Source organism: Ictalurus furcatus, chromosome 1, assembly GCF_023375685.1.
Source record: "Ictalurus furcatus strain D&B chromosome 1, Billie_1.0, whole genome shotgun sequence".
In the NCBI taxonomy this organism is placed as follows: Eukaryota; Metazoa; Chordata; class Actinopteri; order Siluriformes; family Ictaluridae; genus Ictalurus; species Ictalurus furcatus.
In genome coordinates, this window is record NC_071255.1 from 26,776,537 (window position 1) to 26,797,837 (window position 21,301).

At 38.5% G+C, this 21,301-nt stretch overlaps 1 protein-coding gene across 4 annotated transcripts; it reads right to left on the reverse strand.

Annotated features, from left to right (window-relative positions):
* Positions 1–3,738: 3,738 nt before the first annotated feature.
* top1mt (DNA topoisomerase I mitochondrial) lies at positions 3,739–21,261 on the reverse strand. 4 transcript variants are annotated; one of them, XM_053634851.1, is made up of 14 exons: positions 20,895–21,261; positions 17,820–17,935; positions 17,599–17,720; positions 17,358–17,480; positions 17,058–17,245; positions 16,601–16,745; positions 15,224–15,367; positions 14,887–15,069; positions 14,423–14,491; positions 14,193–14,307; positions 13,021–13,148; positions 10,088–10,182; positions 9,399–9,548; positions 3,739–4,652 (listed from the first exon to the last, which is right to left on the reverse strand). In XM_053634851.1, the coding sequence occupies exons 3-14, from the start codon at positions 17,662–17,664 to the stop codon at positions 4,550–4,552; spliced, it is 1,509 nt and encodes a 502-aa protein (XP_053490826.1). In that variant the 5' UTR covers positions 17,665–17,720; positions 17,820–17,935; positions 20,895–21,261; the 3' UTR covers positions 3,739–4,549. The 4 variants fall into 4 exon arrangements, 3 of the variants coding, with proteins under 3 accessions (XP_053490826.1, XP_053490803.1, XP_053490817.1); XM_053634828.1 differs by lacking the exon at positions 20,895–21,261 and adding an exon at positions 19,340–19,688; XM_053634842.1 differs by lacking the exon at positions 20,895–21,261 and adding an exon at positions 19,263–19,451.
* Positions 21,262–21,301: the final 40 nt, after the last annotated feature.

Below are 21,301 nucleotides of genomic sequence, written 5' to 3' on the forward strand. Positions count from 1 at the left end.
TAAAAAAGCCGGCGGAACAGCTAAGACTACTGATTAGGATCAGAGTGACTTTGCAAGCTCCTGAAATAAAACAGTAAGGATGAAGGGCTTTACTAAGCTGCAGGAGAATTAGACCAACAGAGATCTGATACAGCGATATGAGATGCAGATTTGACATTCCATGAAAGGTCATCCTACTTTTCATTTCATATGCCAAGGTGAACCTTCTTTCCATCTATCCAGGCATCCATCCGTCTATCTATCTATCCAGTCATCCATGTCTGTCTATCTATCTATCTATCTATGTCTGTCTATCTATCTATCTATCTATGTCTGTCTATCTATCTATCTATCACAACTGTCCTTTTATCTGCATAACCCACAAACAGAGTGAAATTAAACTTCAATTTCCGATTAATTATGCATTTTCTTAGCTGCTGAAAATCTTCCAGACCCTCCAAACATTTCTAATATACCGTGGGTGTCCAATACCACTGTTTGATATCCCACAGAGAGTGAAAACAAGCGCTGTATATTAATGAATGTTATTCTGTTGCCAGGACTCATCTATAACATCAAACAGGAATGTACGAGTGGTTGCAGGTGTCAGAGATTAGATTAGATTTACTCATGGATCTATATAAGATCAAATCATGCACGCAGTTCCAATTGATTCTTCTTTTCTTTTTTTGTAATCGACCTGCTGGAAATCAGCAGCGTGTTTTTGTTTTTCGGTGTCGAAATATGCTTTTGACTCGAAGCAAATTCAAAGCGTAGAAACCACATTAAAGGGTAAGGAGGGCTGTTTCATAAGCAAAGCCCACAGTCCTCCAGTCATTCTGTGTAGCTGGAAAACAGAGTAGCACTCACCCTGTGAGCGTCTGGGCTGTGAAGGGAAGTGGACTTTGTTCCAGATTTCCTCTTATTCTTCAGGAGGGGCTGCATGGGGCTTTGATGTGGTGCTGGGTAGGGCACTAAACTGAGAGCGGCCAGATGGGGCTTCGCTTCACTGGTGCTGTAGGAATATTTATGAAGATTCAAGGCATTTACAGACACAGCGCTGCTGTACTGTGCAGTAGTTTACCAACAAGCAAAAAAAAAAGTCCTTCTAACAAGCACACACATACACACACACACAAAAGGGACAGATTAAAATATTTTTCCTCTGAAAGAAATGATTTATCCTTGTTGGTTGTAGTAAAATACAACATGTGTAGGACACAGAATCTGTACAAGGACACACAGACATGTTTGTCATGTTTGAATAGTACGATTTTAGTCAGCCTTGGTGCTTCTCTTCTTTGTACCTTTGCCACTAACTGGCCTGTGTGCACTCTTCACCATAGTGCTGTTACTAACTCAGTCCTTTTAGCAGAAATGGGAAGAAAAAAAAAGAAGAAAGGAAAGCTGCAGGACTGGGTCAACTATTCAGATGCTGCAAGTATGCTTTTAAGATCTACATATAGCTAAAGGAAGAAGGGCATTTGGTACTGTAGCTGTAAAACGATTACTCTACCTTTCAACAGTTCCCCCCACCTAAATGTGAAACAAATCAGTTTTTATATTCTACACAGAAACATTCTCTATTGCGAAAAGACGACTTCTATCCAAATCAAGAAATGACAAAACACCACAATCAAGACAGACAGTTCCAAACAACAATCCTCAAAAAAAAAAAAGAGATGATGTTGGTCTAATTATCTGACGTAAAACCACAGCTACATCATCATTCCAAGATACGATGCCCAATGGCAGGTAGTTCTCTGACTCCCTCCCTTCAGCCATGCTAATTCTGTCCCTCAGAATGACATCACATATCCGAGAATCCGCACAATCACGTTAAAAGGAATTTTAACAAAATGCAATATGGCTTTCATTTTGGCAAACGAGGTCTAATGTGCTGAGCTTGTTTTAAGGATAATAAAAAGCATTGCCATGATGGACCATGTGTGGACCTTTACTGTTATAAATGTAAGTTAATGGCCTCTTCTGCTAAAAAGGCTTTTCAGCAAGAAAAAAAAAAAAAAAAAAAAACAATAGCAAAAGACTACAGCAATAAATGGAGCAATAAAGAATAAAGAACAAAAGAGATCAATGGTTGACCCTGCATATATGGCTGAAGGGAAAGAAACCATTAAGTACTTTAAGAGGTTTACATTCAAGCTTACACATTTCACACACATTTCTGTGTAGGAAGAAGCAGCACAGACTATTACTGGTTCACTCCATCATCAAAGATACTCTCCTAATCTTAGGCTTTGGATGTCTTTTCAAAGAGTTTTGGAGTTTGAATTTAAAAGAATCTGTCGGCTCTGCCGCATCACGTCATATATATGATCCGTTCTGCCGTTCTTTAGTTACGGCTGTTTTAAGAGCCAACTTTTTACGGGCATGAATTAGACCTAGTTTTGAGCTAGCAAATAAAGAGAAGTTAATTGTAATTATACCACGCCGCTGACTTGATTCTGACTAGCCACAAGGTGTTAAATATCTATAAAAGCACGGTTCGGACAGTAGTTCAGCTCGGTTTATAGAAATGTTACTATTAATGAAGGATACAAAAGGTCTGCTATTGTTGATATGGTAAGGTTTTTTTTGTTAGATGAATTAACTAATTTTGCATTTAGGAAGGAGTCTCTTGGGTCGGCGCTGTGTAATAGTCAGAGGTAAAGCTGCAACTATATTTTCAGTCACAGGAAATTCTTAAGGATTGCAGGATTTGCAGTTTCTCAGCAACATAACAAGCTGCATTGTGTCTGAAAAAGAGAGGATGGAGAGGGAACTACTATTTATATCTGCTAGAACATGAGTGATAACAGGAAGTCACTTGCTTCACAGACGCTCCAGTAAATTAAATGTAAACTATAAATGGATCAAATGTAGATCCTTTAATAGATAAAAAGACATAATAAAAATGTAAGCAATGATGGTATATGAGAAATTAAACACTTCAGGGCATGCTGTTATCAGAAAATAATCATCTTCAGGCTAATGAAAGTAACAGCGCTTTGAGTTGAGCTGCATCTCAGCATCCCATTGTTGATTATTTTCCCACAACAGCACACCCTATTGTGTGATTTTTATATTATATATATATATATATATATATATATATATATATATATATATATATATATATATATATATATATAAACTTACTTAATCTGGCTTTTCTAGTTGTTTGCACCAAGGGAACAAAGATATGAATAATTCGAATACATATTCTAAAAAAAATTATGACATTAATTTTTAAAACTGCATTATTTGGTTAAGAGAAACCTAAAATATACATATTTTTTCCATTGGTTTTTAATTGTTTAAAATTTGTCAATTTCAAGAATTAATATTCATATACAGAATGTCTGAAAAGTCAGGAACCAATGAGAGTAAAACTACATATACTTAATTTTGTATTTATTTACAACAACATGTGCTCTACACATTCTCCCTTAAGCTCTACTAATTTTCTCAGCTTGGGGGAGCGGCAGTGGTGGCTTGCCAGTTAATTGTTTAGGTTACCTATCAGAAGGTCGGACGTTCAAGCCCCAGCACTGCCAAGCTGCCACTGTAGGGCCCTTGAGCAAGGCACTTAACCCTCTCTGCTCCAGGGGCGCTGTATCATGGCTGATACTCTGAGCTTTGACCCCAGCTTCCTGAGATGCTGGGGTATGCAAAGAAAAGAATTTCACTGTGCTGTAATGTATATGTGATAAATAAAGACTCATTATCATTACATCATGTGTATTTTGCTCAACATAATCCCATTGATTACTGAATTTTTGGAGACACTGTTGAAGTCATGGGACATATGGCATAGAAATAATGTTTTTTTTTTTACCCATCTGGTCCTGCATATTCTGGAATATCCATGTATTCAAAGAATATATTTTTATTACGTTTAAAGGCAGTAAAATACCCAGGAAGGTTCGGTCTGAGGAAATCCAAACCACTGCAATGATTACTGACAACACACAGAATATGCATGTGAATTTGACACTCAAATTGTCTTAAAGCGTGTAATCATTGCATGTGTGACATTTCGCATAATAAGAGAATTTCAGCTCACATCCTCACCACCCACTTCTGAAATGCTATTATTGCTTTCATTCCCAGCACAGGAATGTACTGAATCTGTGCTTGCAAGCTCATCTATACTTGGAAACACTTTCTTTACAAGAAGGCGTGGTGTTATGTTCCAATGTTTGGACAGCTTTTAAGCACAAATGTAGTTAGTGTTACTGTAGGGCAAGGTTTTCCCCCCTCACAAACAGCCTTCCTATGCTGTTGAAAATAGAGGAACCATAAGCCTTTTCATTCAGAACCAAAGAAACCAAAGCATAGCCTTCAAGCTTTGTATTCATATTTTACTACACACATAAATCCAACAAAAGAGAGACATCACAGTAGTTTTTTTTTTTTAAACTAAGACTGTAAAAAAAAAAAAAAAGAACAAATTAATTGTAGCTGTTCAAAATGCTCAAAATAAAAAGAATAGGAAATAAAAAAGACTGGAAATGAGAAGGAAAAACAAATGAAGAAAAGAGAGAAAAAAAGCATAGCCTCTTGTGTGTTAGAACTGGAAGTTTTCATCAGCCATGTCAATAGCCCAGGCAAACTTCGCCCTGTGAGTCTTGTTGTAGATCTTCTCCACAGGAACGTTGTGCTTCTTACACCTATGGACAAACATTTCTCTATTAAAAACAGCTGAAATAACCACACATGCAATGGTCAGCCATTCTGAGGGTCTGGTCAAGCCAAAGCTAAAATTCACTAATTATCATCTATACCTAGAACAGATTAGGTCTGGATCTCAGCTCTTATTTCAGCTATATGTCTTTTACTTACATTTATGGTATTTGGCAGACGCCCTTGTCCAGAGCGACTTACATTTATCTCATTTATAAAACGGAGCATTTGAGGGTTAAGGGCCTTGGTCAAGGGCCCAGAAGTGGCAACTTGGCAGTGCTGGGATTTGAATTCACGACCTTCCGATCAGTAATCCAACGTCTTAACCACTGAGCTACCACGGACCTACCACTTTTACTAAGTGATGGTGAGGGAGTCTGTGTAATAAAATACTGCAAAGCTGCATATTGTTTTCATTGTTCACAATGGCTGCAAACAATCAGCAACAAAGAATTGCAGACAATGAGAATTAAAAAAACAAAATTCCAGCTTCAAAACATGAACTTGAAAGGGACAGCCTGTCTCCACTGTTCCTTTATAATTTGCACCAGATGTAGCATGGTCACCAGAGTGCTATCCCAAACTCTGAGTGCCCCTTCAGGTTTTTTTTAGGAATTTTTATTTTTTTTTTTTTAACTTATTTGGACAAGCAAACATTTGATCCTCTTTGAAACAGTGCCTATTAATAAAGGTGATACACTATCAAATGACATAAAATTTACATTTGTTAATAATCTTACAATTTAAATTAACAAAAAACAGTCACATGGAAAAATTATGCACACCCCTACATTTATCAAACCTTCAAATCCATAAAATTAGAATCAGGTGCCAGTGATTAGAACCTGCTTATGGAGTGCTGGTCCTCCCCCTTCCCCCACCATATCTAGTGTCTGGTGTTCCCTTTGCTATTGAGGTGTGTAGTGGCCTTCAGGAAAAAAAGGTTGTGGATGCCTATGAGTCGGGCAAGGGATTTAAAAAGCTCACCAAATTATTTGAAATACATCTTTCCTCTGTACAGAAAATAATTTACAAATGGGGCAGATTTCAAATGACTGCCAATTTGTTCAGGACTGGCTGTCCTAGCAAATTCAACCCAAGTGCAGACCGTCCGATGCAAGAAGTAATCCCCAAGAAGCCCAAAGGTTCATCACAGGATCTGCTAGTAAGTTTAGCAACTGTTGGTGTCAGAGTGCATGCTCTACAACCAGAAAGAGATTGAACAATTTTGACCTGCATGGGAGGCGTGCCAGGAAAAAGGTCTTTGCAAAACTACAGTTTGCCAATGAGCATATAGGCAAAGACCAGGCCTTTTGTTATAATGTGCTCTGGACAGACGAATCAAAGATAGAGTTGTTTGGCCACAGAAACAGCAGCCATGTTTGGCACAGACCAAAGACAGCTTTTCAGGAGAAGCACCTCATACTAACTGTGAAACACAGTGGTTGGAAATGTTATGGTTTGGGGTTGCTTCACTGCCTCAGGGACTGGACAGCTTGCATTCATTGATTCAACTATGAATTCTGCATCATATCAAAGAGTGCTTGAAGATAATATCAGGCCATCTGTCCAAAATTTGAAGTTGAACCAAAAGTGCACCTTTCAACAGGATAACGTTCCAAAGCACACTAGCAAATCCACTAAGTAATGGCTGAAAAGAAGAAATGGAGGGTTATGGAATGGCAGTCAAAGCCCGGATTTGAATCCCATTGAAATGTTGCGGGGGATTTGAAATGGGCAGTACATGTAAGAAAACCCTCAAACATCTTGCAACTGAAATAATATTGCATGGAAGAGCGGTCAAAAATTCCAGCAAGGCAATATCAGAGACTGGTGGACAATTAAGCAAAATGCCTACAAGAAGTTATTTCAGCTAAAGGGGGCAATAGTAGCTTCTGAGGCCACAGAAGTATATCACATTTCTTCATATTTCTGTTTTTGCAACAATTATTGGCACCTTTTTAGTCAATACTTTGTGCTACCTCATAGTGCCAATATAACATCGGAGTTTTCTCAGATAATGCTTGATGAGGTTGGAGAATACATGGCAAGAGGTCTGAAACCATTCCTCCATACCGAATCTCTTCAGATACTTCAAATTTCGAGGTCCAGGGGACTGGGATGGCCATTGCAGGACCTTGAGTTTGTGGTCAGTAAACCATTTTTGTGTTGATTTTGATGTATGTTTAGGATCATTGTCCTGCTGGAAGATCCAACCACAGCCCATTTTTAAGCTTTCGGGCAGAGACAGTCAGGTTTTAATTTAATATCTGTTGATATTTGATAGAGTCCATGATGCCATGTATCCAAACAAAATGTCCAGGTCCTCTGGCAGAAAAACAGCCCCGAAACATTAGAGAGTCACCACCATATTTAACTGTGGGCGTGAGGTACTTTTCCATTTGGCTACCTCTCTGTGTACCAAAACCACCTCTGGTGTTTGTTGCCAAAAAGCTATTTCGGTTTCATCTGGCCATAGAACCCGATCCCATTTGAAGTTCCAGAAGTGTCTGGCAAACTGAAGACGCTTGAGTTTGTTTTTGGAAGAGAGTAGAGGCTTTTTTCTTGAAACCCTTCCAAACAACTTGTGGTGATGTAGGTGACTTCAGATTGTAGATCTGGAGACTTTCTGACCCCAAGACACAATTAACTTCTGCAATTCTCCAGCTGTGATCCTGGGAGATTTTTTGGCCACTCGAACCATCCCCTTCACAGTGTGTTGAGACAATATAGACACACGTCCAATTCCAGGGTGATTCATAACATTTCCAGTTGACTGGAACTTCTTAATTATTGCCCTGATGTGGAAATGGGCATTTTCAATACTTGTGCTATTTTCTTATAGCCACTTCCCATTTTGTGAAGCTCAACAACCTTTTGCCACACATCACAGCTATATTCCTTGGTCTAACCCATTGTTATGGATGACTAAGAGAATTTGGCCTGTGTTACCTCCTATTTATACCCCGGTGAAACAGGAAGTCATGGTTGAACAATTTCCTGTTCCTAGTCACTCAGGTGTACTAAAAAAAAAAAAAAAAAAAAGGCAATTGGAATATACCTCATTTCTTACATGAAATCATAGGGGTGCCAACAATTGTTTCACACCCATATTTAACAAGATTTTTTTTTTTTTTGGATAAACCTGTGTTGTGTTTGCAATTCTTCAATATCCATGAGAGCAGAGTATTTTTTGAACAAAAGATTAAACAAAGACAATATTTTCACAGTCTTCTTTGCTCATTTTTCCAAGGGTGCCAATATTAGTGGAGGGCACTGTATGTCAAAAGAGGGGTGTACTTATTTTTTTTCCTCACAACTGTATACATACACTCACAAGGTGTCGGCAAAAGTCTCCACATGTAGGAGAAATTAACACTTTTTAGCAAAATGTCTTACAAAATTGTTCATACTTATATATATATATATATATATATATATATTATTTATTTCAGATTGCCTTTAAGAATGCTTTTGAAAAAAGAAGAACATATTGAAATCATTCTCATGGCTGGATCAGAAAGCAATGGACTTTAACAGAAAAAATGGCAAGCACATTACACACACACACACACACACACACACACACACACACACACAGCACTGTTACCAAACTTACTAACAAATTCAAAAAGTCTGGAAGTGTTGCAGACCAGCTGAGAAGTGGACATCCAGAAATAGCCACTGACCTTCCAGCCAATCAGAATCGAGTATTCAGACAGACCATGGTATAAACACATAATATATATTTTAGTTTCATATATATTAGTTGAGGAAAAAGACCTGGGGATGTTTTTCTGTTATCTTCAAAAGTCCAATTTTAGTGAGCCTGTGCCCACTCAGACACTTGTTCTTGGCTGAGAGGAGTAGAACCCAGTGGGGTCTTATGCCTTTGTAGCCCATTCACCTCAAGGTTCAGTGTGTTGTAACACCATTTGAAAGTGTTAGGGTGTGTCTCAATCAACTACATAGTTCAGTAGTCATGGTGCTGATCAGGGATCGGCCATTTTAAGGGCTGTCTCAAACACAAAATAATTCCAGTGCACTGAAACCCACAATGCACCAGGGAGCATCGATGCTCCCTATGTTCCCTTACTGGAAATGACATCATATGTTCTGAAGCCTCTCAGCTAGAAAAAGAAGAAAAAAAAAAGCCAGATGAACTCTCAGCCAACTTCGTCTACAAATGTAAGCAGCTTGTTATAGTTGATGTAGCTCTCAAGTGATGACTTACGTTAGCGATTTTGAACTTTGATTTATATGGTTTGTTTGAGTCTAAAAAGGTAAGTGTTCAATGATTAAAAAAAAAAATCCACTAGCTTGTCTATGATCCTGCTTGAAATACTATCACAGAAACACGTGATTAAGCTAACAAATTTATGACATATAATGTCAAAGATATCGGTCCTGCCTTTTGTTGATAAATTCCAGTGGTGACGTTTTACAACGCGAGTATGTAGGTCTTTACCAGTACCTGAACTCGTGTACACAATATACGGTTTACGAACTAGGGAGCGGATCAAGACGCACCTTCAGCTCAGCCAAATAGCGCTCCCTGTCCTTTAGTGCTAACCCATAATAATAAGTAAACAACATTTTAGATGCGCACACATCTCTTTTTGTTTACAAACACCAAAGAGGTTTATATTTTAAAAGGCTAAATTCATTTTACTGCAGCTTTCATTAAGCCAACCAGCAGCATAAAACCCCATGCTGTAGAGTAGAAGTTTTACCAGGCCACAGTGATGCGGGGGTCGAGGTAGTTGAGCTTGGAAGTGCCCAGAGCGATGACCTTGTTCTCCTCTCGGTCCGTTTCCTGCAGCTTCAGCTTCTTTAACTGTTCTGACAGCCTCTTCAAAGCTTTCTCCTTCTTCTCCACCAGCCTACCAGAGAGCAACGGAACGAGACGGAGGTTTGTTTTCAGAGAAATAACTTGCTTCAGGTACAATATGCAGATGAGCAATGATGCACTGCTGTGTGTTCATGCTGTAGTGTGTTAGTGTTGGAGTTACATTTACTTACATTTCCAGCGCTTACTCAGTTTAAGATTATTTTACACACAGTCATTTTTTTCCTTTCGTTCTTTCTGATGCATTATTAACATTATGTTTACACTGGCACGTATAAACAAACAACAAGCTCGTCTTCTAGTCTGTGAAATGATACAAATTTACAAATGAAAGAAATAAAATCTCACAAATACATTCAGTTTAAAAAGCTATGCTATTTTGTGCACAAATATATCACTCCATTCTTTCAGCAATCTCAGCCCGTCCAAGTATGACTAGTTTGTCTTTACCAAAAATACGGCCAAAGGCTCAATTTCAAACAAAACATTCAATGGGCAAACCTTGAAATAACTCCAAAGCACACACAACAGCCAGTAAATACACAATGCTGGTAGTTTTAGTGCTGATCGTACTTCTTTGACTTCTCTGATGGTTGCTCCTTGTGATCTTTCTTTGCTTGCTTCAGCTCCTTTTTGGCTTTCTCCACTTCCTCCGTTTTCTTCTTGATCTATAGAAACACAAAAACATCCACCTAAGCATCTTCACATGGATAAAGAAAGAGCAGAACAGACAGAATGCAACGGCAGCCTACTACTGATATGCTACTGATAAGCTAGGGCTTGTTTACATAAAATAAGCTCTGAAGTCTGTCGGACTGCTATCCTCACTTAGTGTACCGTGTGCGTGGGAAAACCTGTCGGCTGCCACTGTGGATGAATTCTGGCAAAGAGTCAAAAACACACACGGGGTTTGACCAACATTTTTTGCTACCTATAACACACTGACAACAATGCTTTAAGAATCCATACGTAAATTTCACCAAAACAATATGGAAATATTTTATTTACTTTATAAATCTCGTCTAGGATACGTGCCTTTGACGATCATGTTGGGTGAGGAGCCAATTTAATAAACACAGTGGCCAGTTTATCTAAAGTTGTCTAAAACATTGATGTAAAGTGTCATTTAGCTATGTGCTGTAGTGAAACAGACATCAGTCTTATCAGTCCAGCTTGTAGTCAGATACCAGCTGTCAAAATGTGATGTGGTGATCTTTAACACTGCCCCCCCACACAATTTTTACTTTTGTAATTAATAAAACTTTTTGATTACAAATTCTATAGAACTATAAAGCTTTTCATTTAAAACTTTTCCCAAGTCCGAATGGTTCCAGATGCATGATTTGTGTAATCTGTTCAAGATATTCATTGCTGAACAGTTATGCGTACCATGTCATAGAAAAACCAGAAAGAAAAATCCAACTAATTGCTGCTGTTTGTCCCATCAAAAGAAACACTGGACTATTTTGTGCAAATGTTTAATTAAAAGTAAAAATAAATAAATAAATAAATAAATAAAACCAACAAACAAACAAACAAAACACAGCACAAACAGAAAAAAAATTGCTCAATTTCTCTGATTCCTAATATGGATGCCAAGATTCTCAAGGTTGCTTAGTGTTGCTGTATATCCTTGTTTGTTTCCAAAAAGGAAACAAAATGATAATTATTTCCAAATAAACAATTAGCAAAAAAAAATTAATCACTGTGTAGATTTTTCATCTTATCTGTGGTGAAATTTAAGAAATCTTTTTTTCAGCGAGTCTTACTGTCAATTATTTCCCTGCAGTTAATACAAGTAAGAACGTTAATTCAGGTACTTATTCCACGCTGCAGTTTACAAGGTGCCGCTGCTGAACATCAAAACAACGCACTTGCCATCAGTATGTCTCGCAAATCGGTAATAAACAAAATAAAAATGTTGGTGGGTTTGGACTGGTTTCAGTTTTTGAACGAGCAGTGAGAACCAGGCCAAAGAAAAAATAAACTGATATTGCAAGTGACAAATACACACAAAACCCCCAAACTGGCTGGCGAGTCCATGTTAGTGAATTAGTTAGTTTATCCTTTATCATCTCCCTTAGGAGAAATCTGTCATGGGCATTCGAGAGAGCAGGCCAACATACAACAATTCACTATACAATTGCACTTCATCCACACAACATACAATATTTCACTATACCTACACTTAAGACATAACACAATATCCCACATATTACACATTTGCCCTCAACCACACACACAGATCATTTGTTATTATTCAATAATTTAACTGACAGTAGAATTAGAGAGAATTCATGCCCATTAGGATTACAGATTGGTACCCTATATCGCCTGTACGAAGGCATCAGCTCATACTCCTCATGAAGAATATGGCTTGGATCACCAATAATTTTAAGGCTCTGTTTCTTTACAGACCTCTCAAAAATCTCCTGTAGAGAAGTTAGGGGCAACATGCCAATTATTTTTCCGGCTCTTCTAACCACATTTTGAAGTTGTGACATAAATTTAATGGACAGATTACCAAACTATATTGTAAAACCAAAACATATAATAGACTCAATAGCGGATCTATAGAATAATAGCATGATACTTTTATCCACCCCGTAGACCCTTAGCCTTCGCAAGAAGTGCAAGTGCTGACAAGCTCGTGTACAAACATACTCCACTTGATGGCCCCACTGAAGCTGAGAATCAAAGTCAATTCCTAAATACTTATATGTTGTAACCTGCTCAACTTCCTCATCATAAACTGACACTGGGCTATGATCAACCACAACCTCGGGACAAAGATCATTTCTTTAGTTGTTTTTTTTTTTTAACGTTTAACATTAAGTTATGTTCCTTGCACCACTGCACAAACCCTTCTCTGATTTATACGTAACAATATCTGAATCTTTTGTCAACAAACTAAGTATGGCTGTATTGTCCAAAAATGTTATAATATACTTGTTTGTATGCTGATTCCTACGATCATCTGTATACAGTACGAATAGAATGGAATAATAAACAGATGGATGGACGAGCTGATGACTTATAACTGTTCTTATAACTTATAACAAAATCACTGCCTGGACAACAGCTCCTCATTTCAGCCTGCTCTACTCTGTACTCACTAACTAAGCTCCACCCAATCAATTACTGTAAGGATGGATGTTGGGGTTATAATCAGTTCCAAATCCGTTAAATGCAATGAATAGGAAGCTGCAAGACATCAGAACACTGCTGATTACAGGCCTGAAGTACACCAGTCCACCTAACTGTAACAAACACTGATCTCAGTTCAACAGACGCAGACTACAGGTGCTTGTCACAGACCTGACTCGGACTTAAAATGCTCAAGGACCTCAGAATAATGCCGAATAATTCAGGCTTAGAAAATAAAAGTACAGGAAAAACACTTGACATAACATCTCTTAGTAGTGATGGTTGTTCATGTCAGCAATATAAACATAATAATAACAGTGATTACGGGATTAATAATTTACAGGATGTCTTGGTCTTACCTTCTCCTGAAGAGCCAACATGGACTTCTCAAATGTTTTGGGTGCCGCCCTCTGGTGGTTGCAGAGTATAGCCACAGCTCTGTTGGCTCGGTTATACGCCAGCAGTTTTTCCTCCACAGTCATATCATCTGACCACACACACACAGCCAATGGCAGTTGTGGAAAATAAAGGTCAATGTGACACTACATCAATAAAATGACTCTATTAATAATATTTATTATTAACAGAGTCAACACTATTAATAATATTTATTAATGACAAAGGCAGAAGGAGAATGCTAATGATGACACGGTACACAGTTCGTGCGCTACTCAATTTTCATAAATCTCATTGAGAGTATTTTTATCCATCAGAGTTGACACACAACTCTCTGCTGTATCTGCACCCCTAACCTGAGATTTTTTTTTTTTTATCATCTCTGAATTTTTGATTATTCATTATTTCATACTTATTAATAATTAATTATAATAAATAGACAATAAACAAGAATGATATAAATATAATACCATACATAAAATACAGCTAAATAAAAGGTAAAATACTACTACTACTAGTAATAATAATAATAATAATAATAATAATAATAATAAAGGTTTTCAATCTTCTGAATCGCTTTTGGACATCCTGGCTGATCAAAACCAAAGATAAGGTGGTAGAGCAGAAAAATCCCTCAGATTTGTAGTGCTCTGGTCCTCTAGGTTGGGCAGAAGAGATTTTACTAAAAGCAACTGAATGCATACAATGACACAAACTGCTTTTGGAAGCTGAATATCATATTTTTAGATGTGTTTTAGCTAAGATGTTGTAACTGTGTATGTTGTAACTGTGTTGTATTGTGTTTGGTGAATAAAGCTTCACATGCAGAGCGATTTTTCTTTTCTTCCCGAAACTGAAAGTGGCCTTTTCAGATGGAACAGTTAAAAGTTTGGCAAAAAGCTTCAATCCACGGAGATCGACAAAATGCTTGATATTCACATAATTGTCCAACACACAGATGTGAGAGTTAGTTTTCAACTGCTGAAGGCTAGGGCTATAAATTTTTTATTAAGTATTCAGCAAGTTCCAGTCTTGGCTCAGTTTCTCCAGTCCACCTCCCTGGAATTGCAGCATATGAGAGGCAAGAAACAGAGCCAGTATTTTTGCTCCTACTGCAAAGTGTGTGTGCACTGACCGATGGTGAGTTTGTCCAGCTGCTCCTGCAGAGTGGTGGAAGCATTGAAAGTTCGAAACACTTTGGCGGTCAGTCCAGGCATTGCCTCATTCAGCTTCTTATTGAGATAGATTGTCTGTAAGGAGATAAAATTACAATAATGCATTCCAAGTAATGGAGTTATTGCTGTGAATAGATCTCTAGAAACAAATATTAAATGGATGATGCAAAACGTCAAGCAAGATGCTTACAGAAATTCTGTCGAATAGGTCATCTTCTGGATCCTTGTTTTCCATGAAAAGTTTCAAGTTTTTGAAAACCTGAAAACAAAATATTACACCTCGGTATTTGATGGTGGATTTACAGGCAAGTTAGGGGTGGGCAATACGGAAAAAATTATTACATTATATTTTCATATCTGCTAAGAGGTGGCAGCAAAACATTTTCATCACATTTATTAACAGGTGGCAGCATGAAATTGGTACTACATAATACAGATATAAACAATTATGGTTTATTTAAGGCCTATTAAAATTCTTTAAAGAGGAAAAAACACAACACAAAAATACATTAAAACATCCAATCATCGACTCAGGTCTGTTATTTGTCAAGCATAAACTTGTTAATTCACACATTTACAGTGGAACACTACACACTACAAAGTGTGTAAGCCCTGTAAGCCATTTGCAAAGACAAAGGATGAAGCAGTGCTCACTTGTTTTTCCACAGGCACTTTGTTGTAGTACCGGATGGAGTCCTTGCCCAGGAAGTCAAACTCCACTACGTAGTCCTGACCATCCTGGTGCTTGTGGAGAGTAATGTGCTCTACACGCAGAGAACAGCAGCCCACCGTGTCTGCGGTATCATCATCCTTCTCATTACCAGCCCTCAGAGCTAGCTACACACACAGAATATTCAAGACAATATAATGATAATTTGTACGCATGTACAATAGTGTGCATGTGTTTATTATTTTCAACACTGCATTACACCTGTAACAGCACTTTTTTGACTGACTCTTTATCATCACGCTCAGCAATGACGTAACCTACCTTGTCGATGAAGTATAAAGCGACTCCTCGTTGTCTTTGTTTCATCTCTCGAGCAGTCCAGGCCTTTCGGTACTCACGTCTGATAGCATCCACTCTCAGTTTCAGCTTACGTGCAGTTTCATACTTCTGCCAGTCCTTCTCACCCTGTACAGGACAGAGAACGCAATACAGGACTAAAAGTTCAGCATTAAACATTCAAATCATTACAATTATACCTTTCTTTTGCATTCTTCTGAAGGACAGTCCACAAACGTATAAACCGATACTAATACTCATCCTCTGACTACACATCACTACACAAACATTTTCTAGCATGCAAGTTTGACAGACATAAAAAGTGCTGACTGTCTGCAACGAGTAAACAAACTAACAGAGAATGCTTTTTGTGCAACTAAAAGCATCTTCACACATGGTTGGAATCCGTAACTCCAAACCCAGGATCAATAACGCAGCTTTGTTTTCACACAGACAAATTCCTTCAAAACCACAATGTGCAACTGCTCTCGTCAGTTGAATTTTATATGTATAGCGCTTTTAACAACAGACCCTGTCACAAAGCAGCGTTACTGAAATCCAGATGTAGATTTCGCTCCCTATGAACACAACAGTGCAGCAGTGGCAAGGAAACAACCCCAGAGGAAGAAACTTTGAAAGGAATGAGGCTCGAAAGGGAATCAATCCATCCTCTTCTGGGTGACACCGGATAATGAGATTATAAACTATTGCAGTGGACAGTTGTAGAATAGTTTTAGTAAAGTCAGCCATACAAAGTGCATCGTAAAGGTGTTATAGCAGTTATTACAAAAGGTATTAGAGGTACAAAAAGATATTAGAAGGTACAAATACAATTGTAAATTTAATTTCTGCAAAAATGTTTTGCATATTAGGATATAATAGATTACTGCTCTGAATTTTCTTTATTATTAACTATATTATTTATTGATCAACAGTTCTAATGTAGTCACTTGGGTTTGAATGCATCCTTCACTCCACATATCGAGAAGGCACTCTGTCTCTGCCCTAGACCACAACATGCCTTTCCCACCAAGTATCGTGACAAATTCAACCAACCCTTTTATTCGACACCCAGTCCAGGGAGGCGATTGCTTTTTTCATATGGTACAGTCAACACTTGAGTTCACTTGCAGCAAAAACCCACACGACTACTTCAGAAACAAGATTTCCGGACCACATCTGAGTCTGAAAATAGCTTTCATATTCAGCCAAACATACTGAATTCTTGGTGCAAACGCCTTCGCGGTCCAGAAAAATAGCGCAAGCGTGAAACCACTCGGAAAATAAACACACAGGAAACCATTAGGTAAAGATGAGTGGAGGACAATGAGTAGCTCCTTTAGGCTATGTAGAAGCCTTTACCTTGAGTTTGGAGCTGGGATTGAGCATGATGTACTTAATGTGTCCATGGATGTTCTCCACCCATGATGCCAGCCACGTGACCGTGTTTTCATGCTGCACTCTCTTCCAGTGATGGCCTGCAGGTGGCTCTGGGACCTTCGCATCTCTGACCAAGACAAAGATCATCAAGTAAAAAATCCCTCAGTGAAATGTATTTGACAGGATCAACACAGGTGTTCGCTCACGTCTCAGCTATTCACACATTTAAATGACTTGAAGCACCACAATGGGCCAACATTTCATATGTTGGTTATATGATTAACCATATGAAGATATGATTAACCATATAGAAGAACTACAAACCTAATGGCACTGTATAACCGTGGCGTAATGTAATATTACCTAAAATTATACATGAAAATAATTAAGTAGCAATCAACCGCTTAGCTAATGTCCATCCATCTGAGCTTTTACTTACTGACTGCAGTTAATAATTACATCCTCAGGCTGGACGCGTTTCTTCAGCTTGCCCATTTTGGGGTGTTCCCCTCGTCCTCTAAACAGCCCTGGAGGCTCCAGACGAAAATTGCCTATTTTCTCCTTATGTCCATCCAGCAGACAGAATCCATACTCCTCGGTTAGTTTATTAGCTTCCTCCTTTAAAACCTAAGTGACAGGATTAAGAAGTTATAAATAACATTTCTTCAGATACATGCATAACAGTGCTCTAACAAAATTAACCACCCAATGAACCAGAACTAAAATAACCCAAACACACCTGTTTTTCTTCTTTGGTCATGTTCTTCTTTTCTTCTGACTTTTCCACAAAGTATTTATGGATTTTGCTGAAGTCACACTTGGACAGCTTCTTGATTAATTTCCTCTCATCTTCTGTCATTACCTAGAGACAGAGCAGGACATACAAGCCTAATGAAGAACAAGCTGTTCCTGACGGCAAAACCAGACAAAGTGAGGCATCGTGGACAGCAGATAAATTGCTGGCATTCAGAAGAGCTTACCTCCCTCCAGTCAGTGAAGAAATTATTTTGAAAATTCTCCTTGGTGGTGTACTCATGATCCAGCATCTTGGCATAGAAAGTTGCTACTTCTTCAGCAGCCAGGCTAAGTTGCACAGGCTTTCCTATAATAATAATAACAATAATAATAATAATAATGAAGAATGCAGTCATGCAGCTTTGGACAAAAGTCTGGTATACAGTATGTAGTAGAAAACACTCACCATCATATAAAAATGGCACATTGCTTGGTAAAGGTTCATATTCTGGTGGGAAGAGAGGCCCTTTATGCTCAAGACTTTTCCACTTCTGACCATCGGCGTGCTTCCCTTCCTCCCACCTACAGAACAGTCATGATTAAAATAACTCAAAAACATTCTAAAAGTTATTTTTAAGTTGCTGAGAAAAGGTCAAAAAATTATAGCAAGCAAAGAGCAGTGACAAAACCTGTCTGTGCAGTACCGAGGTGCAAGAAAAAGAAAGTATGTATAAATTACACAGCGTTACCAGTTGATCAGGTACATGCATCATATCTTACAGCCACTGGAAATTTTATCACAAACTTACCCTATATCTATAGATGCACTATGTGGGTATACAATTACTGACCGTTATTCCACTATAGGAGCATTAGTGACTAGATATTTTTTATGTGCGTGTTGGAATATTGCCAGCACAGTAGAGACACTAGTATAGTGCGGTACTGCAACGCATCTTCGGTAAGGGTATGACTTAAATAAAAAATTTTCAATATTTATAGTTTACACCTTTTGGAGTTATTCTCAGCTCAAATGAGTGATCAGAAAAAAGGAGGAGAAAGAGAAAGAAATGCATTGCAAGAAGCTCAAAACGAGGAAGAGAAGAGAAACAGAACATCTTGGACAAAGGTCCTTCATCGTCTTTGCAATATATACAGATACATACTGACATGTAGAAACCTACAGACAAGTATATGATCACAAAATATTTTCATATAGTCATTTTAATACTGTGTACACTCGGTCAATACTAGACCTACCTACCTACCCTATTGGGAAACACTTTAAATGTACGTTAAATTTCAATTACAGACAGGTAGGTGTATTAATCATCCTCTAGCCTTCATAATTGAAGGTTTTTGACTTTAAAACCACTGTTAAGCTGGTGGACTGTTCTCAACCCTGCAATGAGGTGGTGGAGGTGTTTCAAACTGCCCGGTCTGGTTCTTAGCTATACTGAGAATAGTCACATCTCTTCGGTGTACAGTGGGCCAGACCTGGTAGAGGAGGCCTGACAAAATGGCCAGTGAGAATAGGTACAAGGTAAGTGCACTTAAACTGGCAGCTCAGTGCATGATGTTAAGGCAGACCTTTAGCGGCATGAAAGGAGGAACAAAGATTTGCACTAGTGTTTTCATTAACAATGGCACAAATAAAAGATGAACAAAAAGCACACTGTTATTTGAGAACCAGTGACAGACCATCATATAAAAATATATATATATATATATATATATATATATATATATATATATATATATATATATATATATATATATATATATTCCCCCCCTCCTAGCAATACAATAATGTTAGAGCAGGAATAATGTGGAGCTAACAGAAACAAACAAAAAAAAACCAACAACACATAAACAAACAAAAAATCATCCCACTTGAGAATCAGAGCACCTTGTTGAGACACTGTAACCATGGCAACAACTGATCTGTTGGTTCTATGCACCACTGTATGCAGCTGGCTAACCGACCTTGGCACGCGCACCCTTGCAGCGGTACGAGCATATTTTCTGACGGAGTGACACGCAAACGCAGTTCTATCAAACTTCACGGAAAAGCGAATCAGCAGAGTCAAAGCACCATAACACGTTTTCATTACAATAAGAAAAGAAGAATACAGGGCAGCAACGTGAAGCCTGAAATTAACGCGCTCATGTCACCGCAGAGCCCAAATACACGCGGGTATCAGTGACTGTGTCACATCTGCTATGGTCCTGCCGGAAACGAGTGATGGTGTTGAGTTCCGCACAAAACAATGAGGGGAAAACACATTTACCCATAAATGTAATTACACAGACCCCCTCAATACCCATTTATTTCACGAATACAGGTTAAATGTGTACAATAGTATTTTGTCTATTTATTAGAGCTTTCAAGACCCGGATTTTCCACCAACGGAACATATAAGGTCCGGGATGACATAACTATAACTACAACAATCATTTTGAACATGATGGTTTGATTTACTCAGATCAGCCATCACATTAAAACCACCTGTCTAATATTGTGTATGTGCCACCAAAGCAGCTCTGACCCGTAGAGGTATGGACTCAAGACCTCTGAAGGTGTGCTGTGGTATCTGGCACGAAGACGTTGCAGCAGATCCTTTAAGCCCTGTAAGTTGTGAGTTGGGTCTTCAATGGATCGGATTTGTTCAGCACATCCCACAGATGCTTATTGGATTGAGATCTGGGGAATTTGGAGGCAAAGTCAACACCTTGAACGCTTTGTCATGTTACTCAAACCATTCCTGAACAATTTTTGCAGTGTGACGGCGCATTATACTGCTGAAAGAGGCCACTGCCTTTAGGGAATACCGTTGGCATGAAGGGGTGTAGTTGGTCTGCAACAATGCTTAGGTAGGTGGTACATGTCAAAGTAACCTCCACATGAATACCAGGACCCATGGTTTGGCAGCAAAACATTACACAATCACCCAGCTTGCCTTCTTCCCATAGTGCATCCTGGTGCCATCTCATCCCCAGATAAGCACCACACACGCACCTGGCTGCAACAAAGCATGCAAAAAACAAAACAAAAACGTGATTCATCAGACCAAGCCACCTTCTTCCATTGCTCCATGGTCCAGCTCTGATGCTCACGTGCCCAATGTAGGCACTTTCAGCAGTAGACAGGGGTCAGCATGAGCACTCTGAACGGTCTGCAGCTACGCAGCCTCATACCCAGCAAGCTGTGATGCACTGTGTGTTCTGACTCCTTTCTACTTTTTCCATCAATTTTTTCTACAGTAGCTCGTCTGTGGGATTGGACCAGACAGGCTAGCCTTCCCTCCCCACGCGCATCAATGAGCCTTGGGTGCCTATGACCCAGTTGCTTTCTTGGACCACTTTTGGTATTAACCACTGCATACCAGTCGTATAGCCATCAAAATCTGGCCCTTGTCAAAGTCGCTCAGATACTATTTTACAATCTCCAATAAATTTTTATACACATAAGAAATAAAAATTTATTATATCCTAAAATAATTGTATCATTCTGTATTACTAAAGTAGTTAAAACTCTTACCATTTCCATTTCCCAGCTTCATCATCAGCTTTTTTTGCTTGTCCTTTTTCTTTCTGTTTTTCCTTGTCCTCGTCATCTTCCCTCTTGGCCTTCTTATTTTTCGTTGGTTCATTATGTTCTGTGCTGCGAGAGCTCCTTTTTTTCTTCTGGCCTTGTGTTTTCTCTTTTGTAATATTGACAGAGCACTCTTTGTCCCTCTTCCTTTCAGCACTGGATTTCTCTTTTCTCACCTCTAGATCATTCTCAACAGACAGGCAAGCTTGTGTGCAGTCAGAGATGGGATCAAAGATTTGCTCTTCAACATCTTCCTCTTTTAAAGCTGGCAGAGATGTGTGGCTATTGTCAGTCTGCTTCACATTTGCCTGCTCAAAACAGTATCATATGAACAGCATCAAGAACGATGAATA

What these genes read in the sequence shown, in the direction of transcription:
- top1mt (XM_053634828.1), bottom strand. Translation starts at nt 19,464, where the DNA reads ATGAAAACGTGTTATGGTGCTTTGACTCTGCTGATTCGCTTTTCCGTG. An exon ending in GCTGGACAAACTCACCATCG is followed by an intron (nt 13,149 to 14,192) that starts GTCAGTGCACAC and finishes GTGTGTGGTCAG; the next exon opens with ATGATATGACTGTGGAGGAA. An exon ending in CCCCGCATCACTGTGGCCTG is followed by an intron (nt 4,653 to 9,398) that starts GTAAAACTTCTA and finishes GTTTGTCCATAG; the next exon opens with GTGTAAGAAGCACAACGTTC.